Here is a 26,467-nt window from a genome sequence, read left to right as displayed (position 1 = left end):
CAACCAGTGTAAGTCGATGCTCAGGGTACGGTCACACTTTTGCACAATGATGATTGGCCGCTGAGGCAAATACGCTGTGCAGTATTTGATGTACAGTGAAATGCACCTTGAGATTATGGTCGATGTCAACTTCCGACACGTCCAGTCACTGAAGCGGAACCCTTGTTTTCCTTTGTAACTGGAGGCTGATCGCAGAGTTCTGGAAAATTAAACAAGAATATGAACCTTCTGTTGTTGTTGTTGTTGTTGTTTTTGTGTGCAGATTGTTCCAAACAAACTGATCAGTCGCATCATTGCAACCCGTTTCCTGTTGTATTAATGTGACTTATCAGTGCTGATCTATGCAGCATCACCTACTATACCTTTTAAAAAAGTGAATAGAACAAATTACATTTACTCGTCTCTCTTCTTCTCTTTTTAAGTTAATTGTGTCCTAACATTCTCACCTGTGTAAGGCTCCAATAATCTTATATTTGCAATGTTTTGTCATTTCTTTTTTATGACGTTTTTCACTTGAATAATGTCAGAAAATCCCTGCCGATCCCTCTGTAAGATATATATTTAAAATATTGCAATGGAAACTAAATCCTCTCCTCCACCACGGAAAGAAAAGATCTACATAATTTAGGGCTCTGCATGTAAAATGAGCTCAGACTTCTATGAACGTAAGTTAAAATGAGCAACTGTCTCACAGACGAACACATGCAGCGGTCCTGGTTTCCTGTGCTGCAGTCCGTCAGCATCAGGGTTGTTAGTGCGAGTGACGCAGCTGCCTGAGGAGGTCTCACTCCGTCCGTATTTTAAGTCACTTTACACTCATTTTAATGAAGCGCTGCAGGTCTGGCCACCGACATCACACATGGTCATTTGTGCACTGGCGTCTTTGTTGTGCATTCCTCACACGTGTCATTTCTCATGTTACTTCATTAAAGCGACACTCCTGACACTGAAGTGACTCTCTGACCTCCATGACTTTTTCAGAGACTTTGTCTCAATAATTGTTTTCTAATCACACGTTTGTTTTATTCTCCCTTCTGTGGATTCATTTATTAATTAAGATCCCGATTAACCGCTGTAATGTATAACATCAGCTACTCTTCCTGGGTGCTACAGGAGCATTTATAATTAAGAGATGAGCCGATATGATACTTGGTGTCGTATCAGTCCTATACTGATCTATAATCAATAATAATAAAAAAAAGCAATAAGATTAATTATCCCTGACTTACATAAAATAATCCACACACTACCCAATAACATCCTGCACATCTGTAATGTACTGTACATACAGTATACAGATTGTTTTCAACTTTTGTTGTATAGTTTATTATTATTATCTTTTTTCAAATATTATATTGTTTTTTTCTTGATTTTCATTGATCCTTCTTTAATCGTATTGTGTCTTAATCTTATGCTGTTTGGAATCCACTCGAATGCCAAAGCATGCTCCTTTTATATGTTTAAAGCCCAGAAAAAGAGACAGCAACATTGTATAGCATTGTATTTTTGAAAAGTTCTATTCAGTTATTAAATACATCAGTGTGTGTTGTTAACAGCCACGCGGATTAAAAAGGGGTTAAAACCATATCCGGCTAACTTTGGTATCTGTGGAAAGTCAAGATTATAATATCGGTATCGGTATGTGTTATTAAAAGATAAGAAACAACAGTCTGTACTTTATACTGAATGGGAATTGAAATAAAACGTGTATGTCGACTCATGACGTGTTGTAAGATTGAACTCATGCATGTGAAGTGTTTACTTTAGAATAAATCCCAAATATAAGAAAACGTTGGTGAATTTCACAGTCTTTGCCGCACACAGTGAGTCCAGCTGTCTCCATCAGTTCCAGATGCTTCCCATGCATTTGTCTTTTGTGACTTCCCTACAGCGCAGACAGTGTGGACGTAACTGGACACGGAATAGAGGCTGACAGCCGCTCATTTTTGAACAGACTCCCTCCGTCGTTCAATCTCACCCTGTTATTGTTCATTATTTGCAACGACTTCATCTTGTCATTGCAATTTGGAGATGCACCGTTTTTTGTAGAATTTCCAAAAGCAGCGTTCAGTTGACCTATTTGTAGAAAGAGTAGAGTGTGATTATCTTGCTTCTTCCTTTTTTGAAGTGTTTTTACCACATTATTTTGTCGCTTTTCTGTGTTTCTGACTATTTCAGGTAAAGGCGAAAAACGGTTTTGCAGAAGATCGCTTTTATTTATGTTTGAGTTGAGGAAAAAAATGTAATCTTGGAGCCAATGTTTCACAGCAATTTCATAGTGAATGGTGGACCAATAAACGTTGATCTTGTCTCTGTGGGGTCGACCTGTGCCCCTGTAACTCTGAGTCTGACCCTCTCTGAACACATGGTGAAATAAATATGTCTCACCATTCTATCCGGATCCCTTAACCCTGATTTATACTCTATCGCTCAACACCGTTGATAATCGTTGCTGGACAAAAGTGGACGAGTTGTACGACATTTGAAATGTACGCCCTTGCAAAAGGTTTCCGTTGTCCTTGTTGTTCTTGGTGTTTTACGACACTCGGCATTGACAGTGTTTGCACTTGGAGCTTCTTCTTCTTCTCGTTCCCTCTCCTTCAGTCGTCTCTGTGTGACCACACGCTGTCGGACAGTTCTTTGAGCTGTGACATCTTCCGGATTGGTAACGTTGGTTTCTATCATATCTGTGATGCTCTTCCCGTTGTTTCGATAATGGGAGGATTTCATGTTGATGCAACTGGGAGAAGTCACAACTGGCGCCTGTCCTAGATGCATCTCCTTTGACCTCTAATGATAAAATCTGGTTTCCCAAACTTATTTTAAATACACACTGACATCATGGTGGTTAGAAAACTATGTTTGTATTGTTGGGTAATCATTTTGCCATTCACCTGCGATGCTATACCAGTACCAGCTTGTCTGCTGCTGTGCACTTGTATCTGGATTTCCAACCAGAGAATAGACCTTAACCTTTTTTTTTTTTTTTTTTATCTTTTGTTTTTAAATTCTTAAACTTATCTGCATTGTTGGTTCAGTCTGCTCATTAAAACTTAAGATGCTCCCATGTCCAAAGCTGGTTTGAGTTTAGACCTGTTTTTAATGTGATCTGCAGTTGATTGGATGTAAATATGAGGTATTTATACAATATTGTTTTAAGCTCAACAATAGGGAAGGAATTCATTTTACATGTAAAACATGTTGGCAACTAACATGTAATCATCTATATAAAAACAGAAATAGTGAGAGACCTTAAACCATAAGAGAAATGAATAAAAGTCCAAAAGAAAAGCAATCTGGGCCATGAGTCCTGGAAAATGAGACGGATCGACGATAACCTGCTGCTGCCATTATACAAAAGCAATGTATACCGATGTTCTCTTTACTTGTCGCCCTCCAACTTCAACTTACAGCTTCCTGGCAAGCAAAACATATGTTCCCACACAGCTAAACTGCATTCTCATTTACCTTTCATAAGGAATGTGGTTCCCATGTGTGGATGACGTATAACCACGGGTCACGTAGAGTTCACCAGCATTTCAGGCACATTTTTTACACGGAGGTGGACGAGCGAGGAGGCGGTCGTGACGAGATGTCGGTGTGTTTTTATGGACGGTTAGGCTAACGCCTAATGTCTTTGTGATCTTTAGATTTGAGTGTTTGTTGTTTTTCAGCGTCACATTGTTATTTCAACAAGTTTCCTTTTCTGCTTTCTCCTGTTTTTTGTGTTTTAAAAAGAAATGCAAAATACGTTATAAGACCTGAGTGAAAGGCGTTTCCCTCCGTTTTACTTGGAAACACAGATCATTTATAATTATGGGTTATCATTTCATTGATCCTGGCACATTGTCACGTTTCCTGGTGTGAAAAACACCTCTAACTGCTGATCAGTGGCGAAGTGTGAGGCCACTCGGTTGTTGCAGGCTCGTTGATATGCGTGTGCATCATCTGCTGCGTGCGTGAAATACAAACATGAACGCACTCATTAGGGCTTTACCCTGCTGCATAACAAGTGGTCAGAAATGACACTCGTGTCGACGTGTCATTTATCAACTGTAGTTTTACATTTTTGAATATATATCCAGTATGTTTCCTTAAAGTGAACGCCTCTGACTTCTGTTCATTTACAAGTTAATTTGAAGCATCAATCAAGCAGACTTTAAACTTGTTCCATCCATCACATTAATATCAAATTAGCATATTTGTTCAGTGCTGTGTCGTGATCACAGTAAAGGCACTGATTAAGAAAGCTTGCATTGCATTAATATGAAAGGCTCCTAACTTTAAAATAAAACAACACAGACTTAATGACACAAAGCCAAACTCTGTGTGAGATTTGATAAAAGTAAATGATAGTCACTCTCAACAGATACTGTTCTTCCTCTCTCATTAATCTGTGCAAAACCTACAAAAAGAGACGTCACCGCTGGTTTAAGAAGAAGACCGGTGCTGACAGTAGAATTATCCGCCAAAAGTAAAAGTATAAGGATTTACAACTGGCGTCTTTTGAAAAGCCAAAGACAAGTCATCAAATATTGTTTTGTTCCCTGAATGAAACATAATTATGAACCAGTTTCAAAGCTACACTTGTGGAAAAAAAAAAAGCAGATGGTAAACAGACACAGTTTCCAGACACTGGAAACGAGGATATTTATTTTTAAAGAAAAGTGACACATTTGTGTTTTCCACCTGAGCAACTCATGGGTTTCTCAAACTACGTGTTCAGCTAAAACACATTTATCTGGAAGTCTTCCTGATCAGAAGTTTCACCAAAGTCATGAGCTGCTTTATTTCTGATGTCATATCCTGTACAGTCACTTTGTACCGCTTTATCTTCAGGGTCGCGTGATCAGCGATCATGATCATGATCAGCGTTTTCATTTGTCAACACTTGACAGTACTTTCATATCGAGATCATGTGACTGTGATTGCTGTAATAAATCATTCATTGGAGCATGCTGTTTCATTGATCCATTGAACCACGTTATTACGGCCCAGAATAATCCTTTGTGAAAGTACACTATGTGATGTTCACCCGGTGTTGTGTTTGTTTTGTTAATCAGAAGTTAAATCATTAAATCAAATTCAATGGACATATTAAGGAATAATCTAAATATATAAGTTGACAAAATGTGTAAGAAGTTTTTAGTTATTTCAAAATGGACTAAATATTCAGATCACTAGATGCTGTGAATATCAGCAACATATTCTGGTTTCTTTCATGAACTGAAAAATAGACACGCCTCTTTACAAACATTAAATGTTTTGTCATTCATTTTAATTACATTTTATTAATAAATGTCAGTATTTTTTTGTCATAACCAATAACATTGTTTCCCCCAACACTATGATTGACATTATTAAATTAAAATAAATAATTTAATATCAAATGATTCGTCATAATCTGTTGAATGCAAACGTTTGTGTTCGATCCTCCACGTGTAGCTGACGGATGGCGTCAACAGGGCGACACAGTGGATGAGGCGAATGTCTGTGGAGGCCGGGGGTGGAGCCAATGTCAGCTGACATAGGGTGAAAGGCGGGGTCACACACCGGACAGGTCTCCAGTCTACACTCACATCTACGGTCAATTAAGGGTGCAATTAAGCTTGTCCCCAGTCTGTGTTTGGACTGTTGGATGAAGCCGGAGCGCCTGCAGAAAAACCCACTCCACACAGAAAAGCCTTCAGTCAAACCGAGATCCCAACCAGTGAAAAAAAGGAATTACGTTTATCCAAACTAAAATTCAAAGAACTCTATTTGTCCTTGAGGGGCAATTTAAAAAAAACGCACATAGAGCAGCTGTACCCATTTACAAGAGACAAACAGAAGAGGGCTTTTTGTAAGAATAAAAAAAAATATAAAGAAAAGAACCAGATATAAATATAAAACAACTGTATTTACATAAGTTGCAATAGGAAGTAAGTGGCGACAATAATAAAGCAGCTGTGAAGTCAGTCAGAACAGAAATAGAATAAATAAATACAAATCAAATTGTGTAAAATTTACATAGGTTTACATATATTTACATAGGTTTTTCAACAATTTTCTTTTTTTGAGTGTGAGCCCACACTATTACGCAGGTGTTGAGTGGAAATCCACCCACATTGAGCACTGATTTATATACTTGCCTATATTTATCATCAATTAAAACAAAATGTTCGTCTTTTCTAATTAAACGGTGCCACACTGTTAATCGTGTATTTTTGATAACGGCTACGTTGTCTCCTTCAGAATGTCTTTGAAAAAGTATGGGAACCAAAACAATGTTAGTTATGTTCATGTCTGAACTGTGCTAATCAGTGTTATGGTGTTTGAACTATTCATGACACGTTTGACATAAACGAGGAAGTGAGTGAGGCTGATGATAAGATAAGATAAGATAAGATCAGATCAGATCAGATCAGATCAGTTCAGATCAGATCAGATCAGATCAGATCAGATCAGGTCAGATAAGATAAAATAAAACGAGATAAGTATGGTAGCAAAGGCAGTAAAGGGTAAGCTAATAAATATTGACTATTAAAATGATATATATATCTATACATATACATATACATATATTAGACTATGCAGTACATACATACATAAAATATCCAGATTATAGTATTGCCTTCATATTTACAATGTAGACCAGAATTGCATGTTATATTGCAAATGGGATGAGAACACGTGGTCAGCGTAGAGCAGAGCTTGTGTGACAGTCTACAGAGCCGTGATGCCGCTCCTTCGGACATTAAGTCCGTTTCAGTCTGTCTCTGATGCTGTGACGATGTCCTGCAGGAGGTGGGAGAGGTTTATCATAGATGAGAGTTTGGCTACCATTCTCCTCTCTCTCACCACCTCCACCAGGTCAAGGGGGCATCCAAGGAGCGAGGTGGTGTTGGTTATAAATCTGTCAGCCTCCTCCTGCCCCTTGTTGAGATAACACTGCTCGGCAGTGGCTGCAAATAAGACCTTAGTCTCGTCAACAGGTCAGGTTTATGGTAATCCTAACCCAATATAATCTGTATTTATAGAGCATTTTTCTAGTCTTGAAGTGCTTTACATTACAATGACACTCAAACTGCTGAGTTTCTGCTGTACGTGATCAGGCTCACTGAGATGTCTCTGCTTGGACTTCCTTCACAGACCGCGTGGACATGTGCACGACCACGATCAACAGCACAAAATACACACAAATAAAGCCCCGCATCACACCGCACCGCACAGAGTGGTAGGGAAGAGGAAGCCAGTGCAACCTGGTGACGTTTCCAACAACCAAAAAGTCTTCAGGCTTTGTTAGAAGCCTCTGATTCCAGTTAGAGAACAGTCTCTAAGTCTGACAACTGCTGCGGTGACAACAAAATGGCTTCCTTTTGCTGACTGGGTGAGAGTAGGTGGGTCCAGTAAGAGCAGTGACAGCAAAGGATCCGCCGAGCGAATTATCTGCGGCTGATATAAAATCTACCTCCCTTTCTTGTCTGAGCTGTCAAACAAACACTGTCATCTATTCACGACGAGGGGAGCAAACACGATCTCACGCTTCACAGGAAATAACATGTGTGTGTGTGTTTTAATTAGTTTCACCACTACCTGGATTAATTTAAACACTTTTTCTGTGGGAGAAAAAAAAAAAAAACTGTGATAAACTGGTGCCTCACATCAGGCAGCAGCAGCAGCAGCAGGTCCTTTTTTAAACATAATCCTTGCTGCCATATCAGCAATAAAAAAGACATTAAATAAAGCCAGTGCATGCACATTCACATGAGGGAAAATAGACAGCGTGCATAAGTTGATTTCCACGGTGCAAACCTCGACACCTCCATCGTTACCAATGCATTATAATCTGCTTTCACTATCAGACAGCAAAGATAAACCATCTCCCTAATCCACGTTTAATTTCCTGTCCCACTGTGAGGTGTATATAAGCCCTTTTTCTGCCATCACTGGTCATTATCTGCAGCTGATTAAAGCGCCAAAAGGAATATGGTGGATTCTCAGCAGGTTGCAGTGTGCAGCAGTGGCTGATGAGCATTGCAGTGACGAAAGTGTGAAACCACGGGTTTCAAAGTGGAGCCGAGGAAATAGTGTTCTGTTCCACGGTTCTTTGTTTTTGGCTTTCACTGCTTTTTACGTTTAATATTCTATGGATTAATAGGCAGACAGAATACGGACGAGTGCCTCTGCTGACCAGTGAAGTTTCACTCTCCACAATGATTTTCCAGACTTTTATAACTCACAAATGTCGGCATTAAAGGAATTTAATGTTCAAGAGGCCGCCATGACCTTTGGAAACCCAGATCTCGTCCATGAATCCAAGCCAGTGTTTATGCCAAACGATGACATATGCACACAAACTGAGCAAAGCAAGCAAGAAATAAACACATGAAACAACAACACTCAAACTGAATTGATTACTGATAATCAAAAAAATAATGTTTCACTCATTCATTCATTATTTACAGCTGCACTGATTTACATCGTCATTTCAACCTGAGATCAAACTGTAACCGTGTGTAATGTAAATGGCAAATGTTGAATTATCAATATTATTATTGGCCAGTATGATTGTGTGGGTTATATATCTTTTCATTTTTGGATTCTGGATGTTTGTAATATTTATATGTTTATGAATATTTGATATTCATTTTTTTTAGCCTCAGGAGACGTCGTCCACCATGTGGAACAGCGATAGTGTTCAAGCATCCATGTTTTCTCCCACGTGAAAACCCGAAATACAAAGTGCATACAGTCAATTGTGTGTTAACAAGTGATGTAACATGAGTGTCAAGTCTTTTCGTTTGCCTACAAATGTATTTTAATTGCCAGAGGCTTTGTGCCTGAGAAGCTTTTTAAATCAGGTGGATAATGAGCGACACAGTCTGTATGCAAAGCAGGTCACTGAATGAGTCAGGCACAGGAATGTTTACCCACACAAATATTTGGTCCAAAAGAATGGAAGCCAGTCCACCACGAGTTCTGTGTGATGACACGTCAACAGGTGCTTCAGTCCCTGCTCTTAATTTGAAAAAAACACCGGTGGAGCAAACATGTTTCCTGTGCTCGTGAATGTATTTGATTAAGTTAAATTGAACATTGTCTTACATGATGATCCACACAGAGGACCTTCTCACGTCCTCTCTCTCCCCACTCATAGATAAAGGTATAGTCTCTCATGTTTTAGTGCAATAACAAGTCTCTGCTACAGTCTGGCCACTACACAGAGCTGTGTATATACACAGGGGACAGTAAATAAGGATTTGCTTTGCATTCATGTAACAATCTCTCCCAGATATTTCCCCAGAGTTCTCCTCTATCCTTATTGTATCATATCTCCCATATGTTTGTGGTTTTTTTTTTTTCCCATCTGCCCATCACCTCATCCCTCCTTCCCTCCATTATCTCTTTCTCCCACAGCACATGAATGCAGAAAGACACGGTGAAGCTCCCGTGGATCCAACAATGCAGCGATTTAAAGTTCCAGCGCATCAGGGGTTTTGTCGGCTCTTTAGGAATGAGAATTCAGAGCAGGGAAAGCAATATGGCTCTCACAGTGTGTCAGAAATAATAAGGCAGCATTATTTATTGTTGTGACGGTGTTCTTGGTGTTTATCTACCCGACGATGTAAACATGGCACCATGACAACCATGCAGGACACAAAACCTTTACAATTGTGTGGATGACATCAAAATACAGACCAAGTTCATAGATACGGTGGACTGACAATGGAACGTATACTGCAATATTGTCTGCAGTGCAATCACAGGGTTGCAGTATTTATGCAGTATTTATGCAGTATTTGTTACATCAGTTGTGTCTCCCTTCTTTCTTCTGTGTTATTGTTCTATTTAACTTAACTTTTTTAATTGTGATTTAAATAGAATCATACAATTGTTCCTATTATTCACATTTAGTAATATCTATTAGCAGTAGTAAACATCTAATAATGTAACAAACATATAATGCAATAATGTATACATGTACACTGTAGGAGTACCTGGCAGTTATTACTACATGTACAGTAGTACAAATGTGGCAATGTAAACATGCAATGACATAGTATACACATAAAAGTATGCGTGTAATAATGTAGTAATGGGTACAAAATACTTAGCGGCCATTACTACATTATACACTAATTATTTAAATGAGATCTGAGATCTGAGATCTTATATAATAATATATATATATATATATATATATATATATATATATATATATAATCATATAAGATAAGATAAGATATATATATATGTATATATATATTATATAATAATATAATTATGACTGCTGACAGACAAACACAAGACGAATGGAGAAGAATCTTAAAAAGAAAATATCTATATTCTCGTCATATTCGACCGTCAGCTGTGAAAATGCATTAGGTGTGTATTGTATGAGCACTGAGCCATTTCAGCACTTTGATATCCAAAGAAGAGAAAAACAACCAGGCTTCAGAATCAGATTTATCAATACGGAGAGAGGAATGGATGCGCATTTCTTTTTTCCCCTCAGATATTTGTGCAATCGTCTGACCGAAGCTCCATCTGTCATCCTCTGCGACACCAGTGCAGTCAATCATCTGCCAGAACAGTCACTCTGCTGCCATCAGGAGCAAATCAATGCCCTCCAACCACAAACCCATTCAAACCCATTCTCCTCATTTCTATCATTGATTCACACACATGTATGTATACAAACAAACAAGCAACAATAAATAAGTATTGTGTGTTTGTACAAAGTTATCTGTCCTCAGAGCTCCACCATCGTCCAAAAGAAAAACAAGTCTTGAGGTCATTACCAGCCAAACACACAATGTTTTTATTTAATCCCACATCTGTCCAGATAACAGAAGCGCCACACGACATCCGGAATGTGGATTAATCCACTACAAAAAATAATCCATACCAACCACGCCAGTGTTTCTACTGAGCCAACAGTAAATATTTAAAGGTGACGATGTGTCACCTGCTTCATGACAACGATGATGCAGCCAGATTATTCACAAAATAAATCTCCATTTGTGTTTCTGAATGTGGACCTAAAAGCTTCGAAAGCGTCTCATCTAGACGAGAAGCACAACAAGTGAAGACGAGTTAAAACAGCGATGGCTGAGTGAAAGCAGAGGAAGCAGACGACATACATGCTGGTGTGGAAGCAACACGTTGACCCAACACTCCTCTCTCTTTCTCTCTCTCTCTGATTCCACAGCTCAGTTAATCTTATCCTCATCACATGACGAGGTGGAACCAATCACTGATGGCGATAGTGCATGTCAAGCCCTGGATGAGATGATGCTAATTGTCATTAATGGTCTCTGTCTTCTTCTCTTTCCTCTCTTTGTATATTTGAGGTTGTTGTTTTTGTTGTAATCTGCTGAACTTGCTTCTGTGACACCGACTGCACGTCCGTCTGTCCCGGACGCTGTCGCTTGCTGCACAGACTGTAAAAAGCCCGTCATGTGTCAGTGATGTTGGGCTACATCAATAAAATGCACTTCACTTCACTTGAAGCGGTTTCAGGGACGTGACGCTATGTGATTTGATCACGTACTCGTTTCACAATATGAATATTCAGCTTGATTCATACTGAGAGAGAAATGGTAAGAAAGTGGCGCCCGTTGCAGGCGGCTGCACCGGACGCGCGGGGCGGCGCGGTAATGCAGCTCCCACTGATTTCAAAGGGAGCCTTCTTCCCGAGGCTGATAGTGGAGCCTGACTGAGCAGAGCACCGTCCACTGACTGAAAATGAAGCCTCTGTCTTCTCTCTCTCACACACACACACACACACTGAGACTGCAGTCTCCTTTGGACGCATTTGAAAGCCATTACAATCACTACAGACGTGTGTGCGTAGCGGGGCGACGGCAGCTGATGGGGGCCAGTTTTCTAAGACTGCGCCTGGTGCATCGTATTGACTCCTGCTATATTTTATGAGCGCGTGACTGTCGGCGGCGGAGGCCGTGCACTGATGGAGGGGCGGGGAAGGCAGACAGTAAGGTCACTCAGAGAGCACGGCGGCCAATGGATTTTATGCTTCCATGCTGTTACACCCGCTGGATTTATAAACTCACTTGTTAGGAGAGGTAAAGGCTTGCTGGGGCTTGAGTGCATTTTGGTCAAAGTGCAGTGGTGGATGTTACTGCACTTATGTAATGGTCATTTGTATTCTGACCACAGGCCTGAGCTGATCCCAGCCAAGGAAAACCTTGCATCATGTCTGCATAGCTTCTTTTTTTTTTTTTTTTTAATCTCACTTTAATAAAAAAAAAAATCACAGCACATTTGAACATGGCCTGGGTCAGATGAGTCCAGCAGCCTCCACAGCCACTCACACACTCCAGGCAGTATTTGAGGAAAGAAATGCAGTATGAATATTTAAACGCAGCGCACATCTGCCTTGAGTCTGCAGAATTATCTCTGACTCTCTGTGCCCTTGATGATCCAGCTTCGTAAATCACACTGCGCGGGGGCAACCCTGACCCGGTGCCACCAGGGGGCATAACCTTCCTCCAGTGATCGGTATAATCCGGCCCATTTTTTACAACTTTCCAAAATTTAAGCATAATTAATGCAGATCTTGTCTTAGCACCGTACTCAACAAATACAATCGCTGATCCTCACTTTGTGGAATTTTGAGAGGTTTATTTAACTTTCTTACTTTGCAAAAAAATGACCGTCAGAAGCAATGTATGCATTTATAAGAGATACACACACACTCACAACCCCCCCAACCTCCATATTAGAAGAAGAATTAGATTTAGTTCATAGTTTTATTTGTAAAGTAGTGATAGTGAGTTCTGACGCTCACTCTCTCACACTTTGCCCTTCTGCTCGTCCATGGGCTTCCACCATATTAAACAACTTGATGGTTATAATGGGAAACAATCTATTTCATATGCCCACTCTCAGACAAACGGATGAGTGTGTGTGTGTGTGTGTGTGTGTGTTCAGATGAAACATTCCCTCTGCTGATTTTGCCATAAAATAATTGAGCAATTTGAACTATACTTAGTGCTCTTGCTTTGTTCTCTGTGCAGTTCTAAGTGCTCTCATTATGTATTTAACTGTTAAAATGTTAAATGTTGCTATTTAGACTTTTGGAAGGTGGAGATCGAAGATAAAGCTCTTTTTCAAAAGCCCCCTCATTCACCACATCCTCAGGACCAGCCTGGTGTATCCTCTCTTAGATTGTTCTTCCCTCACAGACACCTTTAAAGTGATGTGTGACCATGTATTTGTTCATATAAAGAAAAACAGCTACCTTTACACATTTAGCTCAGCTTTTCTTTTACCCCCCCCTTAAATTACCCAGAGACAATCCCACTGCAAACACAATTACAACTGGACAGGGATGTAAAGATTCCCTCAATAAATTGATCTTATGTCAAACAACAGTGGCAGGATTAGTGGGATAAAAAAAGAGTGAGATCAATCCCAGAGAAGGATCCAATCCACCTCTTCAGCACGAGAGGGCTTTAGAGTTTAAAACCCCGAAAAGAGGAAATCACTAATGCATTTGTTTTTCAAATTGAAATTCATGGAAATGAGGCTCGTGGTCCACCATGTGTGACACACCTCTCAGTTATCACAATTACCCAGGAGGCTGGGCTTTGTAGATCTATGATGGAGGTCAGAGCAGGAACTCACAGCCTCCAGATATTCTTATGAACTGTTTTTGTATTTATTACCTGCACCACAGAAAGAACATTATCTTCTCACCTCTGACTTGTTCGTGTGATATTACAAGAGAAACCACAGATTGTTACATCAGCGGATCTGGCACAGTGTGTCTCCCCCACGTGAAGTGATTTACAGTCTTTGGTCTGTTTATCTTCACGTATATAAGCAGAAACCATCATAAAAAAAAAGATCATTTCAATAACCCTTATGCAAATGCAGGGTTTTGCACCTCTGTTGCATGTCAGTACATGAAATACATGTTTGCATAAGGTAAAAACACACAATAATGTGAGTATAAAACACAAAATAATGTGTGAATATTTACACTGCAACTCTGATACAAATACGGTACAAATAATCCTGTAGGTATTTCATTGTTTTGCCTTCTTCTCCCTTAATGGGACGCCATAGCAGATGATATATACATATATGGATATATATATATATATATATATATATATATATCCATATATGTATATGTATATACAGTATATATATCTGGTATAATCACCTTATATGTGACATATTGTATATAGCAATGACACTCTTGGTTTACAGATCTATTTCATTTGAGACAAAGAACCTGAGGCCTTAGGGGAGATGATAATATTGGTTGGTGGTTATAACGCATTATTTTGATAATCTATAGTACAATCAATATATATTGATATTTACAAATAAATGATTATGGACAACAAAAATGTATTTTCAATGACGTGAGTTAAACAGCTATAGTTCGTTTGTATGCTAAATTCCAGTGAAACAAAGTCCACATGGTCTGTTCTAAATTCTAAATCTTCTGCAAAAATAAACCCTTTTCAATGTAAACTGAGATTAAAAATAGAAAAATAGAGTTTTACAAAATATGGTCCACAGAGCTTTGTGGAAACGAGATGTTATTCCGGTCAATGCATTTAAGTAAAAGTAGATTTTGCAATAGAAACGATGCATTAATGGACACACAGTGGAGCACACGGCTGGCACGTTTGCCTCACAGCAAGAAGGTTTGCTGTTGCGTGAGTGTAGGTTTCCTCCAGGTTTTCCTGTTTCCTCCCACAGTCCAAACGCATGCAGAGGTCAGTTGGCGACTCTAAATGCAATGTGTGAATGTGTGAATGTGCGAATGAATGGCGGTTCACCACTGTGAGCTGGGATTTGGCTCCATGACCCTCACGTTGAGGATAAAGCAGGAGACAATGATGAATGAGGATTGCATTAATGAGAAGAAAAGCTTCTGAAACACTTTAAGCAGCTCGTGCCAAGCTGATTGACTTTGCTGTTATGTTAGTTTCCCTCTTCTTTTGACCCCAAAATGTACAAAGCTAATAAAGCACATTTGGTAACAACGCATGCAAATGTCCACAAAGCATTATTAGACCACGTGATGTACTTTCCAAAGCTTTTTATACATGCATTAACAAATGTGCGTTTCTTTGTCACCCACTGGCACCTGTGGTCCCCCGTCCCCGGGGGGACGCTGCAGTGCTGAACCTGGACTTTCTTGTTCTTGTGCTTGTGGGGAGTAATGAGATCAGAGCCTGGAGACTGTGCCGCATGTAACAATATGAACTTTAATTAAAAAAGGGGAAATGTTGCTGTAAACAGCTTTAACACGGTGTACAGGAAGGTTATCCACAAGTACTTTCAATGTATTTTTATATATGAAATGAAAGAGTAAATAATTGTCTGCTAAGGACTGAAAAAAAGAACACTAAATCTTTTTCATCCTTTAATGGAAAAGGCAGGTAATTGAATTTGCATAATAGTATAGTTATGTCCTTTAAAATAACCTGTATTTTGTTTATTTGTTGAGTCTTTATTATGTACAACTAAGTAAACACAGAATGTTATTAAGTAAAAACCTCATGATGATGATTTTTAATACAGTGGAAAATAAATGCTTATATAATAAAATACATATTTCAAAATAAATGTCTATATTACAATAATTTCTAATCTTATATGAAATATACTTATACTTTTATGATATATCATAATATATGTATATATATATACACTTTTTGATAAATCAGCAAAACGTACACTGAAATGTTTATTTGTAATATTTTATTATTTTTATTTTCAGCATTAAAAATATCCCATCACAAGGCTGCTTTGAGGCATGTGTTTCTTTATCTAATTCGATTCTTCCGGAATATTACAATTGTATTTGCAGTTAGATATTTTAATGAGATTCCAACGCTATTCATTTTAATAGATTTGAAATGTGATTACTTGGGCTGAACAATAAATCATTTTCAAATCGCAAAATGAAACAACACAATAAGGAAATTGCAAGATGACAAATCTTTACAATCTTAAATGTGCACTGGAATATAGTTAAAGGTCCAGTGCGTATTATTTATCTATCAAAAAAAAATTGAATATGACATTTTATTTTACTTTCCATTAATGTAATTATAACCTAAAAATGAATCATTGTACTTTCATTACCTTGGAAATATCCGTGAAGTTGGTTCCAAAATGTAAGTTCACAGATAGTCGTCACTACATCCTACCACACTTTCACATTAATCACAAAATCGGTCCGAAAAATAGCAATTACATATTTCTGCTAAAATTGTTCACCCCCAATCGCCTCCTGAGAATTGATCAAACTACAATGAAAGGATGAGAAGCAGGGAAATCATGGTGTGTGTGTGTGTGTGTGTGTGTGTGTTTGACATCGACACTTCTACACTTCCTACATGTAACACTGAGCAGTGGTCAGTCGAATCTCTTTAGATACCACGTTAAAAAAAGATGATCAGACTCAGCTGGTGATTCAATATTGTGAGAAGCGACACTGAAATGATGTCTTTGCAAGAGCTATCATTTCAAGTGGTCTGCAGATACAAGTCTGTGCTGCGTCAGTGTGACACTCCACACCTCTTAGTCCTCATCCAGTTCATTACTGCCATCTCAGACAGCTGGCTTTCAGAAACAAAGCCACGCTTTTAAAAATGGAACAACGATATCTCTGCTGTGACACGCGGGCCTTCTAAAACCACAGGGATGCTACATAAGCCCTTAAATAAGCTACTTCCCCCTCAAATTCACCCTGAAATACATACATTTATGAATCCACAAGATTATAATCTGTGTTTCTCTTGGAGAAACGTTGGTATTTTAAGTGTCATCACAGCCTGCACCGCGTCAATTCGCATCCAGTACGCCACACGCACTGATGACCCAGCACCACCACGGCAATCTGCTCACGTTCTGTAACAGGAAAATAAATCATTATAGTACTGTTGGAAAAAATAATAATAATAATTTGCTTTCATCCGCTGTCTGGCGTCATGCTGTTGTTATTCGATTTATCTGAAGATGCAAGAAAATGTCTTGTCAAAGCAAAGCACTGCGGCTGCAAATTACTTTGACAAACACTAGGGCTTTATACGCACAATAAATGTATGAAGTAAGTATTTATAGAGTTATATACACTTTGGTATGATATTACATGTTGTATGTATATGTCCACATTGTCCTGAAGTTTGATCACAGGTTTTAAAGCTGGAGAAGATTCTCATTGCTCATGGAAACGATGCTCCGTAATCTCACCATTAATAATGTCTTCATTCATTCAGCCCGGACTGAAATTTGGCTTGAAATTAAAGATTAAAGATGGCAGTAGCTCATGGTGGAGTGGTTATCACTGACTCATGAATACTAATGGTTTGGAATAAAGACTCCTGACACAGCAGTTTACTTCCTGACTAACGTAAGACACAACAGTCTGCGAGTCAGGGACCGACTGAGCAGTTACAGTGGACTTGGGGTCATTTGACCGCTGCAGTGACGACCTTTATCTAAAATATCATACACATGTGTTTGTCCCACAATTCACTGCAGATACAGGCTGAGCCGTTCTAAGTGTTTCCATCACACCACAGGCGTTGCATAAATATAAACCTGAGATATCCAGCCTGTGCTTCATGTGAGATAGAAGATGGCGCATCCCTGCACTGCACTCGGTGATGTATACATTACACAACAATGCACAACTATACAAACACAGCAATGCATTCTGGCCCAATTTGTGACATCATAACAAAAGATTGCAGGACTGCGTCTCCCACTAGATCCTCAAGTCTGTTTGTTAGAAGACACACACATTGATGCACACTTAAGAAAAGGAAAAGAAGGTTTCTGGCATTGGCCTCGTGTGTTGCCAGGGAGTGCATATCCATTACATGGAAGTATGTCGGTTTGGCAGCCTGATGTGGCCTAAATGGACGCGCTGCCAAAGGTTATCAGAATAAACAATAAACTCTTGTTCGTCCTGCCTCTTGTTTTACATGATCTTTTCAGTTGGTTGGTGAGTGGATTAGGAACAGGAACAGGTTTGGAACTATGTTTCTGTATGTTCGAAAAATGTCTTTGTAAGGTCACAGCGACCTTGACGTTTAATGACCAAATCCTTATCAGTTGAGCCTAAACATGGGAAGAATGTAGGCTCCAAACGTATGGACGAGTGGACACTGACCACAGCTGTGGACGGACGAGTGGACACTGACCACAGCAGATGTGAAGTTGGGGGATAAATGATTGTCCTTTAGATATAGAGTCCATGTTTTTACTAATCGTGTGGACCTGTCTTACTCTTTATTTTTCTAATGCATAATATGCAGAGTTGTACATATTACATATTAATTATAATATTCTAATGAAATAAAATTATTATTACATATGAATAACATTTACGTTATACGCGGAATTCTGCTGACAATGACTATGGATCTATGTACGAAATAAAGCCAAACAGTTTGTGGGAAGACAAAATCAATTATGATTATGATTATTTTCCTGTTCCTATGTTTATTTGCTGGTTGATGTATTTCGTCTTCTGTGCACTGCATACCAGATGTTGTGTTCTCTCTGTGTGGATAAGGGTTAGGATGATTTGTTTGTTTGTTTGTTCATGATGTAAGGGAATGAAAACAGGGCTAAACTTGGGTTAAATATATATATTTTCACATACCATAGAGATTTGGTTTTTTTTTAAATGCAATGTTAAAGATATATTATGTATTATTTCTGTATTAAATGATCTAAAAACAATCAGAATAAAATATTTCCAATAGTCCAAATCCAAAGCATTCACAAATGCTAAGAAGGTGACGGACCACTTCACTTGTCTTTTCCCCCAATAAAATGTAATTTCATTTCATTGTGTGTATTTTTCACTAATGATCTCGACGACTGCACATTCTGTTGCTGAATCTCCCCATGAAATACAAACGCACATGGCAACACAAAAGAACGTGGAAAGACAACGATTCCCATGATCCCACGCTTTTGTTATTGTTTGATTAAGAGACTCATATCAGCAGAAATCACAAACTGTGCATTTAAAACTAGATCACAACGCAAACTGCGTTACTCTGATGCAAGAATTAGAACTGAATGACGTGAATTAATTCTAACATTAATGTGTTGCATTTTTTAAATTGGCACAGAGCATAGAACAGACACAACTGGAATCATTCGGGGTGCAGTTTCAAATTAGAATACTTGCAAAGTTGATAAGTGAGAGATGAAGTCATCGGCACACCCACACATGAGTTTTACTGGGGGAGTCCACTCTGATTTCTTCCACCGTCCTCTTGTTTGAGTCATCTGTTCAACTCGTACCTCTCCAGCGTATTTGGAAACACATTTTTACTTTCTAAGGCATTGTGGTCATTTCCTCTAAATTTCCAGGGCACCAGCTGGTTCCCAAGCCTCACACACACACACACACACACACACACACACACACACGGACGCAGAGCAGCAGCTTTCATGTTTAACAGCCTTCCGTGATAAGAACTGTGGGCAACAATGTGATGTATGCATCAATAGGCCACTTCAGCACCACATCCAAAAGTCACATGGGATCAAACAGACATCAAAGCCGCAATGAGAGCTGAGCAACAATGGAACAATAATTAAAGCCTCGTGATATCAGCCATCACACTCACACACACTCTCACACACACACACACATCTCTTTTTTGCAGAAATTCGAACAGCATCATTTGATGCCTGTCACTTCAACACAGACAAACCCTTTCCATGCAGCCATACGTGCAACATAATAACATAAGCGAGTCCTTTCTAGCAAAAACCCTGGGATCATTCCTCGCGGGCTGAGCGAGGGAAACTGTCACAGGCAGCACTAATGCAACACAATCATAAACTGCCAAAGCTCCTCCATTGCACTGTTTAATGAGGCAATATACAAGAATATGCTTTGGCTGTATTGATTCACCCATGTTTTATCCATCCATGAATAATCAGGCTCATTTACTCCATTTATGGTGTAATTAATATCCAGAACGAGCTCATTTTTTTTCTTTTGCTTTTTTTCCCCAGTGGTCCTTGATTAATGATCTTGTGGTTGTTGTTTTTTTTTTTTTCCCAAGACATCAGTGTTCAGTTTGTGTTTTTTTTTAACTGTTTGAGGGGAAAATTGTATTTTTTTAATCAAATTAGATATGAAATAAATGTTCACATCTCAAATGTAAGGAGAAATAATGGAATCCAAAATTAAGTTGGATGTTTTTTTTACAGAAATGTAATTTGAGGGTATGTTAACGTACAGACTATAGTTCCATCCATGACATTCGAGCAGCAGCAGTCGATGTTTATAGGTATGTGTTGTGCTTTTGTTTTTGTTTTTTTCTTGCAAGATAGTAGATGTGAGTAAAAGTTGTAACATCAGTGCCTAAAAATGTCTTCAGGACGTCTACACAAGCGGGATGATGATGATGACATAAGGTGCTCGTGCGTAATAGCGCGGAAACATTTTGGATGGCCTTTTTTCCCTTCATGAGTGGGTGTGCTTAGAAGGAAACTGACACAGCTCGTGACGGGGAAAGGAAGATGTGGGGGGAAAAAAGATAAGGGTCCCTTGTACCTCCTCAGCACCGACGTCCTCCTCGCTGTCAGTGGGTTCCGGCGCTTTCACGAACCACCACTGGATCTCCAAATACACCGAAGTGGTGCCGCTCTGGAAAGCGCACGCCATTTCTATGTTTTGTCCCTCTTTAACAGTCATGTTAGAGGGCAGATCCGTGAAACGACCTGCAGGGTAGACAGAGGGATAAAGGAAGAGATGGAAGGGAGAGTCGAAGGAGGTATTATCACTTTAATGATCAGGCTCGTGGCTGCATTCACACTTCATGATCGCGGACGGGGTAACGCTGCCATAGCCGCCGCCGCCGCCGCTACCAGAACCATGGTTAAATGTGCGCTCTTTGTTTAAATTGAATGAGATGACGATGGGCTCCCACACACACACACACACACACACACACACACACACACACACACACACACAACCCATCATTGCCACAGATACCGACGCGGCTTCATCCGGGAGGGGAATTTACATAACGCACAGCAGCACCGCGGCCACAATCTTCTCCCCATTTCTTTTTCCATCTTCGTGCATTAGTCAGTGGTTGCATCTCCACATCCACATTAACAACGGAATAAACTTGACCGAAAACATGGCAATTAACAATAAAGTGGGATTTAAGAGTGAACGCAGCCCCTAAAGAGTGGAGTGTAGGAGGATATTCATTCCGCAAACTTCAATAATGTACACGTGACCACAGGGTTCCTGGTTTTACAGATGCAAAGGTGTGGAGAAGTAACCACACAAGAAGCAGCAGCCGACTGTGACTGGACTGTGGATTTCAGGACCACGGACAGCTGTATTCAGCGTCAGCAGAGGATGAAGCGCTGTCCGTGGTGCTGAAGCGACCGCTTCATCTTCCTCAACCAAAACTAAACCACTATTTCAATAACTTATTCAAATTAGAGCCAAACCTGGGTTGTTGTTGGGTGTTTTTTTTTTTTAGCACGAGAGAAAATGCAGCCTCTCCTCGTTCACCTCACAAACCACTTGATCTCAAACAATCACCAGTTGCATTTTCTCATCATCGCGTCCTTTATTTATTTTTTTTTTCTCTATCACATATGTTTATAATAAATCACCCGACTTGAAAATGAAATATCTGCCCCTTCCCTTTGCGCGCCCTCCTTTTGCTTTTGCAGAAAGGCTGCGCACTTTTAACACTTTCTCCGACCGAGCTGCTTTCACCGCGCAGGGCGGCAAACACACGATGACACTGAGATATAAACTGAAGGAACAAGACAAGTGCAACAAATGTATGTACTGTATATGAGATCCTTACCCTCAAAGGAGAATCCGAACTGCACACAAAATCCAGCTAAGAAAACAAATCCAACAGTATCATGAGAGGTCCACATCATTCCAGTATAGCGGGCACGATTTTCACATCAGCCGAAGGAAGAAGAAAAAATAAGAGACGAATCTTTCCAACTGCAGGGAAACAACGCGGAAAATAAGCCTCTACACCAGCAAAGTCACACAGTTGCTGCACGAGTTGGTTTAGACGGAGACTGCCGACGGTGGAACATGCTGCAAAAGCCCAGCCTTTCGGTAAACCAAGTTGTGTCTTCCTCCGTTTTCTCCTTCTCTCTCTGTTCCTCTGCAGGAGACACCGTCGACTGCTCAGCTCCACTGAAGTCTGTGAAATAGCCGCGCTGCTGCTGCGGTCTTCGTCTGCGCTACCGGAGAGACGTCAGTCTAGTGGATGATCAGTGTAGCATCCGCGCGCGCGCGCACACACACACACCTACACACACACACGCACACACACACGCACCTCTGCAAATCTAGTCCTCTCCTGGCCGCCTACTGTCACCTTGGGCCGCCTGGTTTTCAAAATGCGCCATGAGAAATCTTTATGAGGGGATTTCATTTTTACTGTGCGCCAAATGATGTAGAGTTTTGCATGATTTCCCTGATACGATTATGTCATCATCGCCTGTTGTTAGGCACCTATATTATTCTTTGTAAGCCTCTGATTTGTTCATTAACACGGGGGTTCCATTCAACTCGCGCTGTGGCCTAGAGGATGTCATGAATGAGCTGAACGTTTTGATGTATGAGCAGTTGAAATCAAAGGGTGGATAATGGTATATTAATACAGAGCAAGAAAATGGTTATTAAATGCAATGTCAGCATTCTCAACGAATGATTATAATAATAATAACAATAACAATAATAATGATACGAATATTATTATTATTATTATTAATAATAATAATAATAATAATAATAATAATAATAATAATAATGAGTAAAACAGGAACTCAGTAGTCAGGAATTGCGACCCAGCAAGTGCAGGGCAAGCACGGCACGACCAGAGTCATTAAGACAGAAGAGACCCCTGCTGCAATATTATTAGTCTCCTGTGCAGACTGGGAACATTGTCTGCCCTTTGGCCACAAATCGTGTCTATGATTTTTTTTTTTTTTTTTTTTTTTTTTTTTTTACTCCTATAATTGATTTGGAGACAAATCAGGGATCATCCTTCTGGGACAAGCACTTTTCTCTTCCGTCAACAAAAGCGTCTGCAGGCATGAGGTATTAAAAAGAGCCTTGTCTCAAAGTCATGCTGGATAATCGCTGGTCCCAGCTGTCAGCTGCTTCACAGCACATTCACGACTGTAGGCCTACTCTCAGGCCAAATGACGGCGTCTTTTAAACTTCAATTCTTTACAACACTTGACAATACAGTGATTTCACTGCTCTGCTCTGTTCAACTATTTTAAGTAACATTGGTTCTGATTTTACAAAAAACATGTTCAAGATTCAAGATTCAAAGTGTTTATTGTCATATGCACAGTAAAGAAACACGTTTCCCTGTACAATGAAATTCTTACTTTGCTGTCCACTCAAAAACACCAGCATAAAGTAAAAAAGAAATGCTTATGTAAAATAGTAGAAATATACATAAGGAAAATATAAATATAAATATTACCAAAAAAAACTAAATATATATATGCATGAAATAAGTGTAAACTGGTTGTGCAATTCGATGCTGTGCAAACAGATTTAACAGATGTAAAGTGACATGTGTCAGGTTTAAAGTGACGGTAACAGATTAAGTGACAGTGTAACCAGGTGACAAGATTATTGTAGTCCTGTTCAGCTGTTAAGGATTCTGATGGCAGTGGGGTAAAAAGAGTTCCTTAGACGTGTGGTCCTGCATTTGGCACTCCTGTACCTCCGTCCTGAGGGCAGGAGTGTTGTGGGTCCATGTTGTGGGTGGGTGCTGTCCTTTATGATGGTGGCAGCTCTCCTGTGGACTCTGCGGTGGTAGATGCTGTGCAGTGAGGGCAGTGGGGACCTGGTGATCCTCTCAGCTGTCTTTACCACTCTCTGCAGGCGTTTGCGGTCCATGGCCGTAGTGCTGCCGTACCATGCGCTGATGCAGTTGGTCAGACTGCTCTCCACGACACAGCTGTAGAAGTTGCTGAGGATCTTTGTCGACTTGCCAAACTTCCTCAGCCTCCTCAGAAAATACAGCCGTTGCTGTGCTTTCTTGACCAGCTGTGTTGTGTTGGTGGTCCATGTGAAGTCCTCAGTGATGTGGACCCCGAGGTACTTAAAGCTGCTCACCCTCTCCACTTCAAGATCCCGGATAAACAGTGGTTGGTGAGGTCTCCTCTCCTTCCTCATGTCCACTATCATCTCCTTCGTCTTGTCTGTGTTTAGGGTGAGGTTGTTGTCCTCGCACCAAGAAACCAGACTGTCCACCTCCGTCCTGTAGGCCGCTTCGTCCGCCGCAGTGATGCATCCTATCACTGCATGTGTTAAGTAATGTTTAATTAGGGTAGCAATGGTGGCTCAGTGGTAGCTTGAGTCAACTTGAAGGTTGTGGGTTCAATTCCCGGCTCCACTCTACATACTGATGTGTCCTCCTGATATCTGTGCTGACAGTGTGTGAATGGATTTGAAGGATGAGTGATAGAAAATGTGCTGTATGAAAGTGTGAGTGAATGGATGAATGGCACAACTGTAAAAAAGCTTTGTGCTCCCTTTCTCTCTATATATAAATGTATATAAATATAATTAGAAACATCATCAAACCTAATTTCCAGTGGGAACTAGCATGCTTGGTTTATGCTGTTTCTCAGCAAAGAGCACGCACAGTGCCGCCCGTGCCGACTATGTGTCCATATCTTACACAGCAATACTTCGTGTGAAGGCTTTACTTTAAATATATCGTTTATAAATGCAAACCTATTCTTACATTTCTCTAATCATCAGACTTTGTTGCAACATGGAAGAAGAATGACGATGGCCCAGTTTTGAAGCGACATCTCAGTCTGTCGCTTCAACAGATGGAGCAGAGGAGGTGAAGGTCTGCTGAAAGTCACACACCGTTCAAAGTGGTTAACTCATCTTAATTCAACCAAGAAACTCAAGTTGCTTTAATGACACTGGGAACACGCAGTGACATTGTCCAGGGTGAAGGGTATGAGGGAGTGTACTTGTATCTTTTACCTCTTTAGGACTTTTTCGAACATAGACACTGACCTTGTCAGGACCAGTAGTCCTCATGGAGATCAAAACCTGGTCCCAATGAGGCAGAACCTTGTTTCAGAGGATGTGTGTTCTTTTATCAGATACATAGTGCTCCCTGTATGTTAAAGTAACTGTACACTGATCAACAGGTTTTTATTATTCAGTTGATTAATTGTCAGTTTATTTGATTATCTTGATGAATCAATTAAAAATGGTAAAAAATCTCAATCATCTCTATCTATCTATCTATCTATCTATCTATCTATCTGTCAATCTATCTATCTATCTATCTATCTATCTATCTACATATCTGGCTTCTTCTAGCAGAGCAGCCGAACAAACATGACATGTCCGTCATAGCAAAGATATATAATATAATATAAGAGTATGTAACTTCCTGGAAACCTCAGACTAGATTTCCCTTTAAAGATTCCCAGATGAAGAAAAAACATGGCTTTATTGTGAAGTGAAATAACAAGTCTGCTCTGAAAAAATGATGTTCCCGATATTGCGACTGATCTGTGCAATGAAACAGTGCAGAAACTCTGTTTACTGTATGTACCAACGGTTTCCGTAAATTGAGGACATTTCATGAAGTCAAATGTGTTTAGGAAGCGCAATCTCAATCTCAGAATCCATCAACTGCTTGTCTGGAAATAAATTAGCCTCTGGGGCAAAGATACAACAATATTGTGCGGCTTCCAGTGTAGACTGCAGATATCTGGGCCAAGTCTTCCATTTTCCATTTGTGGTTTAGTCATTATGGTCCAACTAGCAACACGAGACATGGAAATTGAGTTGTAGATGAGAGAGAAAAACTTCGGTTTCAGTCTATTAACAGCTAATTGCATATGAATGCATATAAAAACGAATGAAACAGCAGGTAGATGATGCATCAATGTGGCCGGCCTCTTTTGTTCTTCACACACATTGTTCACCTGATCACATGTTATTGGTCCAAATGAAAACAGCCCCAGCATTTTTGATTCTGCAGGTTAACAGAAATATTCAGAACCATTTGAAAACCCTAAGATTGTAGGTCCAATAATAAAATATCATTTTTAATCAAAATATTGATACCATTGAATGAGCCCTTTATATAACATGGGGAGAGGGTCCTGCCCCATGGAGACTGCCATGTTACCATCTAACGCTCAGTCTAAGGAGGGCTTTTTTGTGTCCACCTCAGGGCCACCGTACTTTCTCATTTACAGTCGGAGTGTGAGGCTAACGTTATTCAGTTGGTTGAAATATGAAACTTCAGTAAAGATGCTGGTTTTGCTGAAACCTTTGTCTTTTCTTTTTTATTCAGTGTTTGACACAGTACTCCCAAAAATGTACATTTAATTAAGACACTACGACAACGAAACAGCAATTGCACGACGTACTCACCTGGTATTAGCAACA

The 26,467-nt window shown here is 39.8% G+C and overlaps 1 protein-coding gene across 1 annotated transcript in view; it reads right to left on the bottom strand.

Annotated features, from left to right (window-relative positions):
• vstm2a (V-set and transmembrane domain containing 2A) overlaps positions 1–22,287 on the bottom strand; it is an 88,728-nt gene extending 66,441 nt beyond the window's left edge. Inside the window, exons 1-2 of the mRNA XM_058644188.1 lie at positions 21,855–22,287; positions 20,570–20,736 (exon numbers count right to left, since the gene is read on the bottom strand). Coding sequence (XP_058500171.1) covers positions 20,570–20,736; positions 21,855–21,933 — 246 coding nt within the window. The 5' untranslated portion in view covers positions 21,934–22,287. The remainder of the gene's footprint in view (positions 1–20,569; positions 20,737–21,854) is intronic.
• Between the last annotated feature and the right edge of the window lie 4,180 nt (positions 22,288–26,467).

This window comes from Solea solea, chromosome 1 (genome assembly GCF_958295425.1).
Source record: "Solea solea chromosome 1, fSolSol10.1, whole genome shotgun sequence".
Lineage (NCBI taxonomy): Eukaryota > Metazoa > Chordata > Actinopteri > Pleuronectiformes > Soleidae > Solea > Solea solea.
Note: the sequence above shows the minus strand (reverse complement) of the source record. Positions and strands in the feature narration are given on the sequence as shown.